The 21,253-nt window shown below is 35.0% G+C and overlaps 1 protein-coding gene across 5 annotated transcripts in view; it reads right to left on the bottom strand.

Annotated features, from left to right (window-relative positions):
* The window catches only part of Dgkb (diacylglycerol kinase beta), a 757,709-nt gene that overhangs the window by 425,619 nt on the left and 310,837 nt on the right, over nt 1-21,253 (bottom strand). For all 5 annotated transcript variants that reach the window (XM_029484790.2, XM_021178684.3, XM_029484791.2 and 2 more), the window contains one exon: nt 16,283-16,357. In XM_029484790.2, coding sequence (XP_029340650.1) covers nt 16,283-16,357 — 75 coding nt within the window. The remainder of the gene's footprint in view (nt 1-16,282; nt 16,358-21,253) is intronic.

The raw sequence follows: 21,253 nt of genomic DNA, 5'->3' as shown, positions 1-21,253 counted from the left end.
ACCAGGCTGGCCTCGAACTCAGAGATCTGCCTGCCTTTGCCTCCTGAGTGCTGGTACTAAAGGCATGAGCCACCATGCCCAGCAGTAAAAGATTCTTTATGAACTTCTTTATATATGCAACTCTTTATGGATTCTATATGGAATCATGCGATAAGGTGGTTTTCACATTAGATATGAGTGAATGGATTCCAAAATTAAATAATTTGCTTCTTTGACCTTTTATATTGTGTCAGGAATTTTATTATAGGCTGGAGAAGTGACTCAGTGGAGACATTACTTTCTTGGTATGTGTGAGGAGCTGAGTTCAGTCCCCAGTAACATGAAGTTAAAAAACCCATTTTTCAACTATTAAAAAATTAATATTCTAGTTACTATCTGTATCACATTTGTTTGAAAATCTGCATGTGTGTGAGGCTACTTTAGAGTACAATGTACTCTAATTTGCACATATATTTTATTGATTTTAATGAGTCAATTCCCAGAGTCAATAAGAGTGTCCAATTCCTTGAACCCCCTTGAGTATTAAGTACATTTGAATATTACAGCTTGGCTTCAAGAGTATAAATAAACACCATTTTTGATATTCTCTCTCTCTCTCTCTCTCTCTCTCTCTCTCTCTCTCTCTCTCTCTGTGTGTGTGTGTGTGTGTGTGTGTGTGTGTGTGTGTGTGTTGTGTGTGTGTGTGATCTAATGTCTGTTTAGAACATAGTTGAACATTTCCATATAATTTTTGGTGACATGTGACCTTCTCCATGAGCAGTACAATCCAAATCTTGAAATCTCTTCAACTGTGTGTCTATTAATGTTATTTAATAATCATTTTATATATTGTGACTGATATTTTTCATTTAAGTTAAATTCCTTTAAATGGTACTTTTCAGAGCTATGTAAACAACATACAATTATATTTAAAATGCATAAAATTTAACTGAACCCACAATCTATTAATAAAATTCAAAGGTATTTAGTGTGTAATTTTCATTCATTTTCTTGGGCATCAAGATGGATATTATATATGTTGCAAATATTTTCCTTCCATTCTTGCATCATTTGATATATTTTTGCCATGTACAATGACAAAAATGCCTAGGTACCAATCTCACATTTTAGCATAACACCTCTTACAATCTGCATATTTTCCTGTCCTTTTCCCCCCTATAATAGTTATTCCTCACAAACACAGTTAACACATTTAAATACTGGGATGCCAGGTGTAGGCTTCAATCCGCATTCTGCACCATTTCCTCCCCAGCACTGGAAATAATTTCCATCAATTTTGTTGCTCTAGAGCTTTCTATGTGTAACTGTTTCTTATTTATTTCTACTGATGAATGAATTTTAAATTATGTGAATATGTTTCTTTCAAATCTATTCCAGCAGGCACTGGGCTTGTCCATTCATGTTATTATAAAAATGCTTTTAAATATGTTTCCTAATATTACAAGTTTGATTCTTGTGTATTGTTAAACGTTCTTAATTTGTCTTAATTTTAGTCATTTTGTTTGCACTTTCAGAAATATTTTATGAATTAAAGATTCTTCTTTATTCAAATAACCATTGTGTGAATATTAACCAAAAAAAGCTCAGAAAACCCATAAAACAACTCACAGACCATATGAAACCCAAGAATAAGGAAGACAAAAGTGTGGATGCTTCAGTCCTACTCAGAAGGGGCAAAAATAATCACAGGAGGTACAGGGAGGGAGGGTTCTGGGAGGGAGAGAGGAGGGGGAGGGGGAGCAGTGGGAGGTGAGGAACTGGGGCTAGCCACTAGGAAGGCAAAGATGCCAGTGACCAAAGAGTTTCACAGGACCCAACAGAGATGACATTAACAGAAATACCCAATAAAGGGGAGAGGGAACCTGTAGAGACCATATCCAGAGGTTATGCATAGCTCCTGGTTGAGGGATGGGACCATCCAACCATCACAACAATATTAATGAATATTTATTGCTCCAGTCTAAAGGAAATGACATGACAAAGAGTGGAGCAGAGACTGAAGGAAAGGCCATCCAGAGACTTTTCCACCTTGGGATCCATCCCATCTACAGACACTAAAATTCAAAACATATTGCTGATGCCAAGAAGTACTTGCTGACAGGAGCCTGGTATAGCTGTTCCCTGATAGGCTGTGCCAGAGCCTGACCAATAGAGATATGGATCCATGCAGCCAACCATCAGACTAAGTGCAGGGACCCCAAAGGAGGAGTTAGGGGAAGGACTGAAGGAGACAAAGGGGTTTGGAACCCCATAGGAAGAACAATATCAACCAATCTGACCCCTAAAGCTCCCAGGGATTAAACCATCAACCAAATACTCATGAAGGGACCCACAGCTCCAGATGCATATGCAGCAGAGGATTAACTTATCTCACATTAGTGGGAGGCGAATTCTTTTGTCCTGTGGACCCACCATAGGGGAAGGCTAGGGTACTGAGGCATGAGAGGGTGTGTATGGGAACACCCTCAAACAAGCAGGAGGGAAGTGGTGGGGAGGTGATAGGGGGTTTAACTGGGAAGGAGGATAACATTTGAAATGTAAATAAATAAAATAACCAATAAAATAAAACATTGAAAAATGTGCTTTGTAATTGTTCGTAACTCAGCTTTTTTTCAGCTACAGTCCTGCAGCAGGTAACTGCCCTCATCTATATTTTTGAAGACTTTAGAGGCTAAATGGCTTACAAAGCATGCCAGCATAAGCAGGGTCCCATGCCTGACTGCGGTGATGTCCAACCAACCAAACTCACCACTGTTCTTCTACTCCATGGTGCTGTGTCATCTGTAGTTCAGGGTAGGTCTCTTAAAATTGTCACCATTGGTTCTTCAGCACTGTCCTACCCCCAAACACAAATCCCATGTAACTGTCAGGCCAGCTTACCCTCTGTAAGTGGAGGCTAAATGGACTGAAAAGTTGGCCTTGAGCTAAATTTAGTAATCCACTCAATCCATGAAATTTTCTTCCACAGTTCATTTATTCTTCATTTCACTTAATCACTGAATAGGAGGCTAGAAAAATTCTTTAATCATTATTAATTTGAGACTCCTTCAGCTTCTCATAGTGGGATAGTGCCTGCTTTCCTAACACATAAATTAAAAAGATTATATATACATTATACTCTCAACAAATTCTCTCTCTCTCTCTCTCTCTCTCTCTCTCTCTCTCTCCATCTCTCCACCACCATGTGTTGTGAGTGTATGTGTGTGTGTGTGTGTGTGTGTGTACATTTGTAGGTCAGGAAATACTTCTGTATTTCTCCAATTCTCTGACCCACCATGCTGAGGCAAAGGAGTCACAAAAAAAAAAAAAAAATTCCTAAACTGTAAAGCTCAATTGAGCAGAGACTTCTGCATGAAGTTCTAAACAGTGTCTAGTGGACAATTGGGAAGCACGCTCATATATATAAATCTGGAGGATTAACAGGTATAATCAACTTACAAGGAAATTATATTGGTTTTTACATGAGTTTGCATAGGTTTTTTTGTGCATATTTTTTAAAAGTTAAAAGATGAGGCTTCTGTTTCATAGTTTTAGACATACTGTCTAAAACTGTATAAATCATGTTCACTAGTCCCACATACTGGAAAATCCAGACGAAACGACATTCAACAAAACAACTAACCAGAAGTTGTCAGAAGCATCATCACAAAATAATGAAACTAGAGAACTCTCGCAGATTAAAGAAATGTAGAAAATAAAGGTTAGTAACTTGGGTGAATTCTGAACTGACTGATAGCATTCAAATGAATTAGTTTTCTTTTATAATTTCATGTGTGTGTGTATGTGTGTGTGTGTATGTGTGTGTGTGTGTGTGTATGTGTGTGTGTGTGTGTGTGTGTAAAAGTTCAAATAGAAGTTTTCATCATTATTTAATTATTATTGTTATTATAATAAGTATTTAATTACTATCAAATTTCAAATAGTCCACAATATCACTGTTTTCCCTAGAAAACCTGTCTACAATCATTACATTTGTATTATCTTAAGCTAATGAGAAAGTTTAGCAGCCCACTTCCAGATATTCTTCAAGAGCAAGTCCTGAAAATCCATTTATTTAAGAGGACTGCATTCTAGGTGTTCCCTGTACAACCATCTACCTATAGTTATCAACACAGTATTTTAATTTGAAACGCCCCTGGAAATACAGATCACTAAGACTTCTGGACTCAAGAGAAAGTATCTGGTGAGATGGTGACACTCATTCTCAGAAACTCACACTCCTTTTGATTAAATTTTAAGATGGACTTGATGTAAATATGAGAAAACTCTCAATTCTGTACAACAGTATTTAAAAAACACACCTGGAAAATACCTTAAGAAAGAAAAAGACTTCACTGCACTATAATTTTAGAAGTGTGTGACAATCAAATTTTTTTTTGGGGGGGGGGCGTGGAGGGGTTCGAGACAGAGTTTCTCTGTATAGCCCTGGCTGTCCTGGAACTCACTTTGTAGACCAGGCTGGCCTGGAACTCAGATATCCGTCTGCCTCTGCCTCTCAAGTGCTGGGATTAAAGGCGTGAGCCACCACTGCCCAGGTATGTGTATGCTATTAAGCAGGGTATGTATTATATATAATAAAATATTGTTATTGTATAATAAGAGGGAATCAAATACTTTGACAGCCCTAATAATTACCTTATTACATATGTTTAATTTTTTACATTAAAATACCCTGAGACTGGAGGGTTAAAAATAGCATTATCACATCACCAGATGTTTTGTTTTATCTCCTTTTCTTAAGAAAATAGAGAAACTTCAGAAGCTTGCATCAGAAAAATTATTGATTCAGACTTTAGCATTTCACATCATAAGTAGCATATTTCTTTCTTATTATTGCTTTTAATATTATATTCACAATTGCATGTCTATACTTTCATATTTTTTCTTAAAATCATGATATTACATATTCTCATAGCTGCTTCAAATGTCAGAGTGGATTTCTATTTTCTGATATTATTCTTGTTTTATAACTGTATTTATAGTGCAAAAAAATGAATTTCAGTTTCTTGGTAGGATCCTTCTGTAGTTCTGGCTGGCCTGAAACTCACTATATATAGACTAGGCTATAATTGAATTTGTGATGAACTTCTGTTTTAAGCCTCCAAGTACTGTACATACAGGTATCAGTCAATACATTAAGCAAAAAAAAAAAAAAAAAAAAAAGCCAATTCTAAATAACATCAGCCTTATTTACTTACATCCATGTGGCATCTACCAACACCCTCCTCTCATTGATGTTAATAAAATTTCAGTGTATTTACAAAGTGGATGTAAGAAGTATTCAAGTCTCCTATATCTTCATTCTGCAATTTGTGCAACAAATTGGCGATACAGGAGAGGTAATTAATTTAAACATTTCCTTTTGACATTAAGTTCATTATTCTTTGATATCTCAAAACACTGTTTATGAAATTGTGAGTTTTAGAAGTGGAACAGAGAAGAGAGAGAAGGATAAAGGAGAAAATGAGAAGTACATGTGAATATTTACTCCTCTGAGACCCTGATGCTATCTCATTAAATATTAGTCTTGGAAAAAAAAAAGTACCCAGTAAAAAATATGTTCGTTTAAATGCTCTTCTTAAAGTTGTGCATGATGCGTGGAGATGTTAAAGTGGTATGAAATTTCTTCAAGTCATTTTTAGTGATTAACAAAGTCATGTTTATGAACATAGTGGAGTACAAGTCCTTATTACAAGTTGGAGCATCTTCTGTGTGTATGTCCAGGAGTGGTATTGCTGGATCTTCCGGTAGTACTATGTCTAATTTTCTGAGTAACCACCAAACTGATTTCCAAGTGGTTGTACCAACTTGCAATCCCACCAGCAATGGAGGGGTGTTCCTCTTTCTCCACATCCTCAACAGCATCTTCTATCACCTGAGTTTTTGATCTTAGCCATTCTGACTGGTGTGAGGTGGAATCTCAAGGTTGTTTTGATTTGCATTTTTCTGATGATCAAGGATGCGGAACATTTTTTTTTTAATGTGCTTCTCATCCATTCAGTATTCCTCAGTTGAGAATTCTTTGTTTAGCTCTGTACCCCATTTTTAATAGGGTTATTTGTTTTTCTGGAGTCTAACTTCTTGAGTTCTTTGTATATGTTTGATATTAGATTTAGGACTGGAAAAGATATTTTCCCAAACTGTTGGTTGCTTTTTTTTTTTTTTTTTGTCTTATTTACAGTGTCCTTTGCCTTGCATAAGCTTTGCAATTTTATGAGGTCCCATTTGTCGATTCTTGATCTTATAGCACAAGCCATTGCTGTTCTGTTCAAGAATGTTTCCCCTGTATCCATGTGTTCAAGACTTTTCCCCACTTTCCCCTCTATAAGTTTCAGTGTCTCTGGTTTTATGTGGACTTCCTTGATCCATGTAGATTTGAACTTTGTACAAGGAGATAAGAATGGATCAATTCTCATTCTTCTACATCATAACCACCAGTTGTGCCAGCACCATTTGTTGAAAATGTTGTCTCTTTTCCACTGGATGGTTTTAGCTCCTTTGTCAAAGATCAAGTGACCATAGGTATGTGAGTTCATTTCTGGGCCTTCAATTCTATTCCATTGATCTACTTGTCTTATTTTATAATAGCCAGAAGCTGGAAAGAACCCAGATGTACCTCAACAGAAGAATGAATACAGAAAATGTGGTACACTTACACAATGGACTACTATGCAGCTATTAAAAATAATGAATTCATGAAATTTTTAGAAAAATGGATAGATTTGGAGGGTATCATCCTAAGTGAGGTAACCCAATCACAAAAGAACACACATGATATGCACTCACTGATAAGTTAATATTAGCCCAGAAGCTCAGAAAACTCAAGATATAATTTGCAAAACACATGAAACTCAAGAAGAAGGAAGACCAAAGTGTGGAAACTTTGATCCTTCTTAGAATGGGGAAGAAAATACTCATGAAAGAGTTACAGAGACAAAGTGTGATGCAGAGACTGAAGGAATGAGACTGCTTCACCTAGAGATCAATCCCATAAACAACCACCAAACCCAGACACAATTGTGGATACCAACAAGAGCTTTCTGACAGGAGCCTGATATAGCTGTCTCCTGAGAGGCTCTGCCAGTGCCTGACAGATACAGATGCAGACACTCATCCATTGGACAGAGCACAGTCCCCAATAAAGGACCTAGAGAAAGGACCCAAGGAGCTGAAGGGGTTTTCAGCCCCTTAGGAGGAAAAACAATATGAACTAACCAATAACCCCAGAGCTCCCTGGGACTAAACCACCAATCAAAAAAAAAAAAAAAAAAAAAAAACACATGGTGGGGCTCATGGCTTTAGCTGCATATGTAGCAGAGGATGTCCTAGTCAGTCATCAATGGGAGGAGAGGCCCTTGGTCCTGTGAAGGTTCTATGCCCCAGTACAGGGGAATGCCAGGGCCAGGAAACAGGAGTGGGTAGGTTGGGGAGCAGGGAGAGGGCGGAGGGGATAGGTGACTTTTGGAAAAGAAACTAGGAAAGGGGACAACATTTGAAATGTAAATAAAGAAAATATCTAATTAAAAAAATGTCATGTTTAGTCAATTAACCTGGACTCCTGAGAGTTCACAAACACTGGTCCACCAACCAGGCAACATACACCAGCTGATATGAGGCCCCCAACATATATACAGCAGAGACTGCTGGGTCTGGGTTGAGTCAGAGAAAATGCACCTAACCCTTAAGAGACTAGAGGCCCCAGGGAGTTTAGAGGTCTGGTTGGGTGGGTGTTTGGTGGTAGGGACATTGTCATGGAGACAGGGGGATGTGGAGGAGGTATGAGTCAGAGGGTGGACTGGGAGGGAATAAAATCTGTAGTGTAAATAAATAAACACATTAATTAATTAATTATTTAATTAATGATTAAATAAAAAGACAAAAGCACAAAAAATTATATTTTATACAACTATCCAAAAGTTTCTTAATATATGAAAATGCCTTCAGAAACATCTTTTGTTAAGACATAATTTTTGTACTAGCTGGGAAATATTCATATGTTTCTGTATGTGTGGCACAAGCATGCATATTACCTATGGAAGCCAGAACTACAGTTATAGACAGTTATACATCCCGTGTAGTTGTTGGGAATAAACTCAGGTTCTCTGAAAATTCAGTCAGTATGCAATAGCTGGGCCTTCACTCCATGTCTATAGAAGTTATTTCTTGATATGGGGTCCTCACTTGAAAACTCAATTTCACTGATTGGCTACGCGGGGCTGTCATTTCACTGATTGGCTACGTGGGGTTGTCAGTGAGTTCAAGGGACCCCTTCCCTGACCCAGGTGCCCTTGTACAGAGAATCTGAACTCAAGCTCTCTTGGTTGTACAACAAGGACTTTACCTACTGAGACATTCTCCCCCAACCTAAAAATATCAAAAGATATCTTAAATAATTATAAATATAAATGTGTATTTAAGGACTGAGTAACTGATATTAAATAAAAATTCTAGATGATATTTGGAATATGCTGTATTAGAAATTGTAATTAGTTCAGATTTGTTTTTTGTTTTGTTTAACTTTCAGATAATAAAACAGGGCAATTCAGGAAAGCAGAATTACATAAAAGAAGGGTGCAAGGTAATTGATCTGGACAGATAAGAGCATCTGTGATATTTTAGTCATATAATGTATGTGCATCTGAAAAGGCAGATCCTCCTCTATTCATTTCTCCATTTCTGAACGTTCAGCTGTTTGGCCTTTTTATTTGGGGTGAAGGAGGACAGTGTTTCTTGTGGACATCAAGGGGGTTCCTCCTATAAGCTGGAAACATAGGTAAATATCAAAGCCAAGAGGAAGGGTATAAACCCTTATATGAAAACCTGAGTGCCCATTACAGAAGAGTTAGGAAAGGCCTTGAGTTCTAGTTTGTTGACATGAACTCTGAGAGAGAGGCTGGCAATGGATTGGTAGCTTGGTACTTTCACAACGGTTTGCTCAGTAATCAGGGTTTTGCATCCGCTTCCAAGTTATAACCCCACTGCGTGTCTCTGGTGATGGAGGTTCTGGGATATCACAGAGGGTCCTAGAGGACAAAGCTACCCACGGGAACATTCATTTTTCAAGCAGGGATAATCTTTGGTTTAATTTGGTTTAAGGCAAATGCAGATTTAGAAAAACAAACTTTGCTTTGATAATTTGCCCAAGAGAATCTTCTTTTGGGGTTACAATATAATAAATAAATAAATAAATAAATAAATAAATAAATAAATAAATAAATAAATAAATGCTAAAGCAAAAAAAAAAAAAGATACACAAAACAATTTTCCAGATCTTTCAATAAAGGACCTTAGAAGAATTCATCTTAATTTTGCAATTAAAAACCATACATATATATTTGTTTTCAAAGTTCAGAATTTCTAATTCTAATCAGTAGCAAAAGAGGAATTATTCCATTCAGGTCAGTTTGATCGATCTGCACAAATTCAGAGTTTCATATTAAAGTTGTTATGGTTAATAAGCACCTCGAGGTAATTTTCTGTAGTTACCAGATTTTGAAAGAAAATAAATTTAGACTTTTATAGACAAAGATATAAACTTACTTCACTTGGGTCAATTAATAAAAACTGCGTATAAATTTCCTGAAAAGATAGTTAATAAAACTTACTGTGGGATTTCTTCTTTTGTTAGTTTTATTTTTTATTGTTTATTCAATTTATTTACCTTTCTATTTATTGGATATTTATTTATATTTCAAATGTTATCTGATTTTCCTGTTTCCCCTCTGGAAACCCTATCCCATTCTCCCCTCCCCCTGTCACAGTACTCCCCCACCCACTACCCACCCAGCCTCCCTGCCCTGGCATTCCCGTACCCTGGAACATTAAGCCTTCACAGGACCAAGGGCCTCTCTTCCCATTAATGCCCGACAAGGCCATCCTCTGCTACAGCTGCAGCTGGGGGCCATGGATCACTCCATGTGTACTCCTTGGTTGGTGGTTTAGTCCCTGGGAGCTCTGGCGGGTATTTACATTTCACATATTATCACCCTTCCTGGTTTTCCCTCTGCAAAACCCCTGTCCTTTCACCCCCTCCTGCTTCTATGAGGGAGCTCACCTGCCAACCCACACCACTCCTGCCTCACTGTTCTAGCATTCCCCACATTCCTGTGGCACGGAATCTCCACAGGACCAAGAGAATCCCTTCCCATTCATGTCTCCCAAGTCTATCATCTTCTACATATGCAGTTGGAGCCATGGGTCATTCCATGTGTACTCTTTTTTGGTGGTTTAGTCCCTGGGAGCTCTGGGGGTGGGGGGATCTGGTTCATTGATAATGTTGTTCTTTCTATGGGGTTGCAAACCCCTTCAGCTTCTTCAGTCTTTCCCTCAAACTTCTCCATTGCAGTCACCATACTCTTGTCCCATGGGTGGCTACATGCATCCACATCTGTACTGGTCAGGCTCTGGCAGAGCCTCTAAGGGAATAACCATACTGGGTTTTCAACAGCATGTTTATTGCTGTAACTATAAAATTAAGATTATGGTTGTACTATAGAAACTCAGTACTTGAAGCTATTAATGGTTATTTAATCATCATTGGTTTACAAATATTTAAGAAATATTAGCTCCACAGTGATGGCACACGCCTTTAATCCTAGCACTTGGGAGGCAGAGGCAGGCAGATTTCTGAGTTCGAGGCCACCTGGTCTACAAAGTGAGTTCCAGGACAGCCAGGGCTATACAGAGAAACCCTGTCTTGAAAAAGCAAAAAACAAACAACAACAACAAAAAAAACCCGAAACAAACAAACAAACAAACAAAAAAAATATATATATAGTCAATTCATATATATATATATATATATATATATATATATGAAATGACTAAAAATTTTAACATGTGTCCCCATTCACGTATTTAGCATACATTTCTGGATTAAATCTGTATGCTGGAAAGATCCAATTCTTGTCTTTAAATATTTTATTGGAATTACTGAATGCAGACAAAAGTTTCAAATAACTGAGATTTACTTTTGAGAATAGTTAAGGTATATCATGTAGAGATGAAAGATGTCTTACTAGTAGTGGACATATCCGAATTGAGTACTAAAGTTTAGGAGCTAAGTGGTAAAATGGTTAACAGGTTATTATATAAGACTAATGGTTTCTCGTTCAGGAATAAAATACAGATTAAAAAGGAACAAGGGTAAATGAAGACATTCAGATCAATTGAGTGAAAGTCTAGAAACACTGGAATGTTGATCACTACATGATCAGAAAATGCCTAAATTATTTGTGCATGTGTATACTCAAATGTTGCACCCAACCTAATAAACTCAGTCTTATTTTAATTAATAGATGACTAACTGCTTGTTTTTATATGGATGCCATGTTTGTAGACACATCAACAAATTCACAGTACTTTTAAATCTACACAACCCTTGCTTTAATGCGAATAATGTTTGTACCAAGAATGACCTGCTCTATCAAAATCTGATTTCAAATTCTCATCCTAGAAACCAATGGAATCATTAATGCAAAAGCTTTTACTGAATTTATAATATAACCCTGAAAATATCCAGTGACTTACCTACATATAAATGAATTTCCAGACATTGTGGATAATAGATTTAAATCATTTGATAGTGAAAATTTCTTTCATTGAATAGAAGCTGTCAATGACATTTTTAAAAAATTCTTCTGTCATTGTTCATTGGCTTCAAACTATTCTGAGTCCATCAGTACTCCACTAAAACCACAGAAAAACCTTATAGTGGAAAGCCGTATTTGATCTACAGGAAAACTTTGCTCACAGAATATAAGAAGGGTCTTTCTTCATTTTGTTTTGAGATGATGCTATAATGTGAACTTTCTCCCTTCTCTTTCCTCCCTCTAAAGCCTCCCATAATACCTCTTCATTCTCTTACTTTTAAGTATGTTTTCAGATCTGACCATTTGGGATTGTATAACCTCTCCGCTGGAAGACATATTTCTTTCATTTTAACATTCCTTTGTTAACTCTATGAAAAGTTGAGGTCATTTGGCCTATCTCACAAATACTTCAGCATATCTATTGTTTTTGTCTTAGCTCAGCTCATGTTTAGGTAAACATGATGTTGATGTTCTATGGGTGTGACTTCTTAAATGACCAGGAGACATAGTCTTGAGTAAACCCTCCAATACACTGCCTCTGTAATCTGTGTAATCTTTCAGCTTCAAGTTAATTTGCTCTCTGCACAGTAACAGATTTTCCCTTTGAAAACTGAAGCACACACGACTCTGTCTCAGATTTGCCTGAGTCATTATATTTTATCATAAGAATGAAAAACAATGAATAGAGTTAGTGATGTGTGCTTGTTATTGTGTTGTGTGTATATGTGTATACATATGTATTACAATATTTATGTTTAAATATTTACTTGTGTGGATATGTCTGTTAGAATATTTTTGATATCTGGATAAATAACAATCTACAAACAATGGTATATAGCTTCCTAACTGCTATCTCAATGGTTTAACTGTCTAAATAATGAAAATTCAATGTTTTCAACCTTTTTATGTCCCGATTCACATGACTGAAATCTGGAAGACTTCAAGTGAAGAAACTCATGTATAAGGCAAATAAGTTGGTGCTATTCACTACAGTAGTATATTCCATATTTCTTACCTTTATTAATTTATAAATCTTTACATTGGATCTAAAAAATTTGAAATGAAGTAGAGCTCCTCCAGCATCCAAGGACAAGCCAGATGTGTCTATATGTTCACTTGTAGAAAAGCTACAGCACCTCCTGCATTGTACCTTAGAGTCACTCATGTGAATAAGAGGGGTCAATATATTACATTTACACCTGGAAATAATAGATGTTTTTGTAATTCCTAGACAGTTGTAGTAAAGATGAGTTGAATTTCAAAACACACTTCGTGATTTTTGGGAGGCATTTTGTGATATGACAGCATCACCTCTGACATGGTTCTGCAACAAGAGACATATGTAAGAGTCATACTCTCTGATTAAAGGGAGGTTTTATTTAAATAAAAATATGGTCGGAAGTTTGTTATATAAGATGATATTTTAAATTAAGAAAACAACAAAATATGTAGAATCTGTTACATAAATTCCAAGTTGTTAGTAGGAAAATGTCTCAAGGTTTTACTTACAGAAGCATGTCTTATATATATGATAATGTGAGTGTGTAGACTTACTGTTATATTTTAAAACAGTATCTGTCTTATATTTAGTCCTAGCTTATAAAACAAAAAAAAATCTACAAAGTACATTACTAAAGATAAATTATATACGTACTTATGATGAACACTTAAAATCCCCCTATTTTAAGAATTTTATATTTTATTTCTATTCTTTAAATACATTTTAATTAAAATTTTATAGGTTATCTGACAATAAACTACCTATGATTTTTGTAGTTTAAATTTAAAAAACCAAAAGCTATTTTACATGTATACAAAAAAAAAAATCAAGATAGATTTGGTTGACATAAAAGTAGCAATTAGAGAGTATATGAGAAGTGTCATAAATGTTTACTTTAATTATGTGGGAGAAAAATAACTTTATTCTATAAAGACTAGAGAGGTACATTCATTGTATAAACCATTTTTAATGGAGCTAACCTAGTTTTTCAGTAATCTTCTATTCAGCTAATTATATTTATCCTCAGGAAAGAGTTCACCTGTGTAAAACACTCAAATATCATATGTCTCAAAAATGATAATCAGAACTAGAGAAAAAAATTCTTGGAAGGAGATGCTACACACACTCATATGTATATGATGCAAATATCTTATAACAATGGGAACAAAACAGACTAGAAAGGTGATTCATATGAAATTCATGAATCACAAAGGATGTTCAATTAACAGAGATATTCTGTAGATTGGAGTGAACAATGTACTGAAAGAGGAAATCTAAAAAGGGACTGACCTACTACCAATGACAGCATAGCTAGAAGCAGGGGTGCAAGGACATGCAAGCTAACTGTGGAGCCGAGCTTGAGACACTGATTGCACAGCTCCCTCTGAGCTTCCTTTGGGATAAAGCAGAGGCCCAGTTTCCCATGTAAGTTTAGGCTTGCACCTGGGACATAGTGTGGACATGGTTATGAATATTTTAACTCATAAACCATCCTGGTGAAGCAGCAACCTACTGAAGAGCTTTTGCAGAAACTATTTGATGTATATATAGAAAAGCTATGTTTACTTCCTGCCTCATCTATTTTCTAAAGAATCTCTATTTAAAGAACAACGCAGTTTTTGAAAAAGATCAAATATCAAAATTAAGGGTGTATTAACACGGAAAAAATGGCCAGTGGAAGACAAGGAGTGTGGTGATGATGGTGATTGGTGTCATTAATGCATGTGACATACAGTTATGAAATTGTCATAATGAAGCCTAGATTTATGCATAACTAATGTAGGATTAGAATTTTCACAATGTGTAAGTAGTAAAGGAATAATATTTTAATGATCCAGTCTTAAAGGTAAGAATTTCTTACAAGTTATAAAATATTGAGGTTTCATTCAGCATAGGATTAGTTATTAAAAAATAAATGTATACATAGAAAAAAGAGAAAAACTATAAACTGAAATTACAAAGAACAAATTTGAACAATTCTTAATGAGTATATTAATATATATATGAGATGATACATTTAAATAAACCTTAAGATGAGAAAAGTTAATTGAGAAAAGTAAAGAATGCATGTTTCATGTAAGCACAGAAAAGGTTAGTCTACATGAGAAAAGGTCATCTGAATATATATAGTTATTATATATTATACATGTCATATATTTTGTGTTATATATAGTAATATATTGCTATATACTGTACAAAATAATATATTATGTATATAACATATATGTTTAATATATTTTATAGGTAAATATATAGTTATATGAATAGCTATACATACATATGCATATGCATAACATACAGTTATATATAACTATCCATACAGCTGAATATAACTACACAGGTATAAAGAGTTTTATATTCATATATATGTGTGTGTGTGTATGTGTGTGTGTGTCCCCAATCCTAACCATATAGCCTAAGAACTCCATATTACACCAGAGAGAAACTGGCAAACCTATATTTATTGCTGTTTTACTCACAGGAGACAGGAAATAACACACTGTAATATAAATCTTAGAGCAGGCCTACCACCAAAGGCAACAAGAAACCTCTCAGCATTTGGAAATTTATCCTGAATGACAAGCAGAACTCAAGACAACTACAGTTCTGGAAGTCTGTGCTAATTGTGTTTTGTTAACATCATTTCACATGCATCATCATGGTATACATTTTATTCATTTTTAAGAGAACAAACTATGAGTACTTAGTTCCTATTTCTTGGGAAACAACAGGACTTATTTTAATCTCTATTTTGCTTTCTTTAGATATAACAGTGCACAAAGCTTATTCAGCTTTTCTCTGCTTTATGTAGTCTAATGTTCACTTCCATGCTGCTAGAGAGGAAAGCAGTCCCTGCAAGAGGATGACATTAATAACTTAATGAGGCCAAATTAATGATAATTTAGTTCAGTCTATATTTATGAAATCAATAGTACATGTTTCATGTTGAAAATATAATTTTATTCCTCTATGCCTTAACTATTAATAACAAACTAGGTTATAAGAGAGTGGTATTCATTGGATTCTGCTGATAATAAATGAGAAAATTATATTATGATTTCTAGTCTTTGTTAATTAGTTTCTTTTTTTTCAGTTTTCAGTCTGCAACAAATCTGTACTTAATATAAAATAAGTAAAAGACAGCAGTTCTTCTAAGAAGACTTAGTTGCTTTCCTCTTGTTCTGCTGTGTGTGTGTATGCGTGTGTGTGTGTGTGTGTGTGTGTGTGTGTGTGAATATGTGTGTGAGTTTGAATGTGTGAATTTGTGTGTGAATATGTGTGTGTGTGTGAAAGCATATGGGTCAGTGAATATGTGTATGTGAGTTTTTGTGTGTGTATGAATGTTTGAGGGTTTGTGTATGAATGTGTGTTAGTGAATGTATGTGAGAGTGTGAGTGTGTGAGTTTGTGTGTGTGTAAACGTATGAGTGTGTGTGTTTGTGTGTGTGAGTGTGTATTTCTCCTTTTTAGTAGTGCAGTAGTGCCTACAATATTTAGAACAAACAACAACCTGAAGTGTGTTGCTAGCTGTTCTGAAGAACATCGGCCCCTCTTATATATTTGTCACTATTTTTTTTCACATCCTGATCTCTGCAGAAGTTACCTAACTGTTCTGGACACAGCACCCTTGTTAATTGATTAGTAACTATCAAGCAGTCAATGATAATGAAGTAATCCTCATGCTTACTTACCCTGGCATTGGTCCGTTTCCAGAAAGACTGTAAACCTGACGAGGATTTAGGAGATACTGGAATTTTCTGTAAATTCTATAAATGGGATAAACATGAAATGCAGAAAATTTAGTTAAACAAACAACAAGAATTCCAAAAAAATGCATACCCCAATTTCATAAGTATGCCGTTTTGTACTCAAAGATGTGTTATATATTCATCCTTACTAACGTCATATGTATAACTAGTCAAAGACCTAGTGGGCCTTTAAAGAAAGGAGACAGACATTGTAAAGATAATGCAGTTTGGAAGTCCAAATATAACGCTTACAGGGCCATAATGCAGCAACTGCTAGTCTTCCATAAACTGCATTTAAGAAATTATAATTTAAATAAATATTTAAATGTACTTCAGTATAAAATTCTTAAATATTTTTTTCTTACTAGATAGCTATGAGCATATGCTTCTACTCACAGATATCATTATTGTTATTGGGCGTAGCTAATAAAGATTAGAATTATAACATATGTGAAGTAGGATTATATGTATTATAGTGTAAATTTGTCTAAGTAAAGAATCTATACATGAATATTTTCAGCTAACAAAACTGCTAAATTGTTTCAATAGGTATATTTTAATTTCTTTTTTTGTTTTGGTTTTTGTTTGTTCTTGTTTTTTGGGTTTTTTGTTTTGTTTTGTTTTGTTTTGGGGTTTTTTTTGTTTGTTTGTTTGTTTTGAGACAGGGTTTCTTGGTGTAGGCCTGGCTGTCCTGGAACTCACTTTTTAGACCAGACTGGCCTCGAACTCAGAAATTCACCTGCCTCTGCCTCCCAAGTGCTGGGATTAAAGGTGTGTGCCACCACGCCCAGCAATATTTTACTTTCTTAAAGAAATCAATCCATTACCATAAATCTGCAAACTCTACCTTCTTGTTACCTTAATTTATTATAAAGTGTCTAAAGAAAGATTTTAGAGACATTCTCTGTCTCTTTTCATCCCGTGAATAGAAAGGAAACCATCTTCACTGAACCTACAGCCCATCTCTGAACTTTCTTCTTAGACTACATCCTTGGTAAGATGTGCCTGGCTGACAACACGACCTTTCACGAATCTACTTTCTACTTCATTCCTCTATCGAACGTCTATTTATGTCACACCCAATGCACGAGTGCTTTTTTTGAGACTTCACATTTTTCACATATATTTCCTTCTTGGAACTTTCATAGCAACTATATTTTAAACCTCTCTATGTTAACATTCTTTATGTGGTTTTGCAAAATGTGTGTTGACATGACCCCATCTCCATCATTAAATGCTATGTCATCTAGCCTAGTGGTAAACGGTGCTAGTGGAATTTGGATATGCCCAGTAGGAGCACCATTGGTTGTTACAGGAAACTTTGTGTGCATATATAATCCTGTGTCATTTTGCAATTTACTCAACTTATCAAAGTTGAAAATGCAAACAACAACAATGATAAAAATGAGTAAATGTTTGTATGGAATCCTATTGTGAAAGAAACCACTCACAGAAAACTGTTCATATTCTGACCAGATCTCTTTCAACACATCTTTTTGTATTATTTGACACATTGTGTATTCTTTGGAAGTTTTACACATGTGTTTAATGAAACATAGTCATGCTTATCCACACACCTGTTTCTATTCATTTCTCTTTGTCATTTATATGTTGCCTGTGGCCATTAAAAGTAAATTTAATTACTGTGAGAGCTTGTTTGTGGTTTCTAACAGAGTTGCTTAGTTAGCTATTCTGTGTTCTTGACTAAAGTCCAGTTCTCCTTGGTCAAGTAACATTTTTCTCTTGCCACTGAGCAGAGGCTCAGAAGGAATTAACTTGGAGTGGTAAGCGGGTGGGGGAAAGGACCTCTCCTAGTCATCCAGATCAGCTGACAGTTTATATTTTGTCTTTAGGATATTCATTTATTTGCTTTCATTCTCTGTGTCTGGGGAGTCTTGTCCAAAGTCCCTTACTAATGTCAACATATTGAAACATTGTCCTTTAGCAATTTCATATTTTTTGGTTGAGACTTTGATCTGCTTTAAGGTTATAACTGAGAGTGAAGAAGCTGATTAGGGTCTTCTTCGCATGAATGCTGAATTTTCCCGTGATAGCTTATAGGAAGAAAGGTGGCCTGTTCTGCAATGCACATTCTTGCACCGATGTTCACAGAGGTGGCTCTGCAGGAAGAAATTTACCTCTAAACTGTTTTTTTCTGTTCCATTCTGTTATGAACATCCAGGCAAATACAGATTGTATAATTTCTCTGGGATTTGTCATTAGATATTTTGTTGTACTTGAGTCTTTATCTCTCTTATTTTCTTGATTTGAAATAATGTAAATTTTAGGAAGTTTCCCAGTCTATTAAGAATACCCTTGGTATTTTCATTGGGATTACATTTAGTATATAGATACAATTAGATGATTTATACATTGTGCAACCATTGATTGTCCCAACCAATAAATATGGGAAGTCATTCTATGTTGTATGTTGTCTATAGACTTTTAATCAATGTTTTCACAAATGTCATCATAGAAAGTTTGCTTTTTGGAGTTAAAATGATTTAATAACTTTTTAAAACTTTTGTAGCTATGATAAATTGTTGGTTGTTGAAAAGGTCGACCACTACAAAGCCTAGATTAACAACAACAACAAAAAAATCCTCACACTGTGCAGCCTGGGCTAACCTCATGCTCTTAAATGAGGAACATAGGAACATAGGCTTACATCACAACAGCTAGTTGGGATTGCTTTCTTGATTTCTGTTTAACATAACTTTTCTTTCTTTCTTTTTTTATTAGGTATTTTCTTCATTTACATTTCAAATGCTATACCCAAAGCCCCCTATACCCTCCCCCACCCTGTTCCCCAACCCACCCACTCCAGCTTTCTGGCCCTGGCATTCCCCTGTACTGGGGCATATGTTTTGTGTTGCCCTGTATTTTTCCTTTTTACTAAGACTGTTTATAAATACTCATATTTTTGGTTGCATCCTCTGGTTGTCTATGATATGATGGAATTACTTTACTAATGTGGACGTCCTGTTCTTTACTCTTGCATGATTGTTCTGTATAGATTTCCAGAACTACATACAGTAGTGATGTGTATAAATCCTTGTCTTAGTTTTGACATAGGAGAGTATGCTGTCAGCTTTCTCATACTTCTTACAATATTCTTAATGAGTTATTCACAAATTACAGTATGCTATGCACAGATTCATTTCTTCTATGTTTAATTTCTTCAGCATCATATCATTAAGAGTGTTAAATCTTTTGCATTTATTAACATGATAATATGGATAATATTTTCTACATCAAGGAAAACAGTTAATTCATAGACATTCTCAAAAGAAGACTTACAAATGATTGGTTGGTTATATGAAAAAAAAACACAACAACAGCAACAACAACAACAACAACAACTTAAACTATCATTATGGCAAACCCTTATAAACATCAGGAGAAAAACCACAATGAGGTATTTCATAATCTTAGTAAGAACATGTATTATTAAAATGATTAATGCTTGGCAAGAATGTGGAGAAATTGGATCCCCCACATGCTTTAGATTCGGTTTATATGTTTTTGTTATTGTTTTATGGAAAAGAGTAGAAACATCTTCCAAATCTTAAGACTGAACTACTGTTTGATCCACTAATGGATATATACCTAAATTATTGAAATAATGTGTGAAAGAAGCAACTGCACCCCATGGCACTATGGCTCACAACAATGAAGAACTGGAAACAACCAACATGTCTTCCTATTCATAAACAGATGAAGTCCATGTGGTAAAGATTCACTGTGAGAAATATTTAGCCATGAACATCACAGAAGCCTATTATGTTGTAACCCCATGAATAGACCTAGAGATCATTACGTTAAGTTCAATGAGCTATGTAAAAATAGATAGGTACAGTTCAAGATCACACTTGTGGAATCTAAACAAGCTGATCTCAAAAGTAAGAGCACATTGAAAGTTATCAAATGATGTAATAATTATAGAGAGGGAACAGGTGTGGGAAGGTTGACAAATAGGCAAGAATTACATATAAGCAAAATGTCCTGGTATGGATTGCCTAGTTAAGTAGCAAGACGTAATTTACTCTTAATTAAACTAGGAAAAATAAAAGCAGAATTTGCAGTTTTCACCACACAGAAATGAGAACATTTGAGAAGATATTTTCACCTGATTATACATTAAATGATATATTAAAAATACCATAAGACCAACTATTAATATTTACCATTTTCATGCTTTTATTATTTCTAAAAATTTAAATGTACTCTAAAGGTACATGTAACTTATGAAACTTGTTGAAAAAAGTAATTTAGCATTATTATTTAATTTCTATTTTCATGAGCAAGGCAACTGATCTCTCTAAGGAAATATTGTAGAAACAAAGTTTTCAGTTATTTTGTTAGTTTGCCAGAATAAAACATAAGTATATGCTGTGAAGAGTTGAAGTATATAATATTTTATTGAAAGAAAAACTGAGATTCATTTAATTAAAAGAATTCATAAGTTAAATGGCAGAAAAATTAACTTTCAAACCTCCATGATTGGTTAAAAAGTTTTCTAATTAGTTGTAAACAATGCATCTTGATCTACAGTTACAATGTTTGCTTTGCCCCCTTTGTACCTATAAGATTAAGAACAACTTCCCAGCAACATTAAGGCAAGTGTAGCTGAGTTCACGACTCTAGTCTGTACTAGAACACACTTCCCATTGGTTTCCTTTTCATATTTATGCATTTTCATAATATGACTTAATCATTAATTTATTACAAAAGTGAAATTTTGTATTATCAACTCGAACAAATACTGCAATTCCTGACAATGCAGCTTTATTTTTATTCACATTAGATATTCTGTGTTACACCAAGAATCACAGTATCATTAAATCAAATGTAGGCAGAAAATTATCTTAATATATTTTGACTACATGTTACACATATATTCTGTTCCTTGGT

Source organism: Mus caroli, unplaced genomic scaffold (assembly GCF_978045245.1).
Source record: "Mus caroli unplaced genomic scaffold, Mus_caroli_1 scaffold_14, whole genome shotgun sequence".
Classification (NCBI taxonomy): Eukaryota; Metazoa; Chordata; class Mammalia; order Rodentia; family Muridae; genus Mus; species Mus caroli.
Note: the sequence above shows the minus strand (reverse complement) of the source record. Positions and strands in the feature narration are given on the sequence as shown.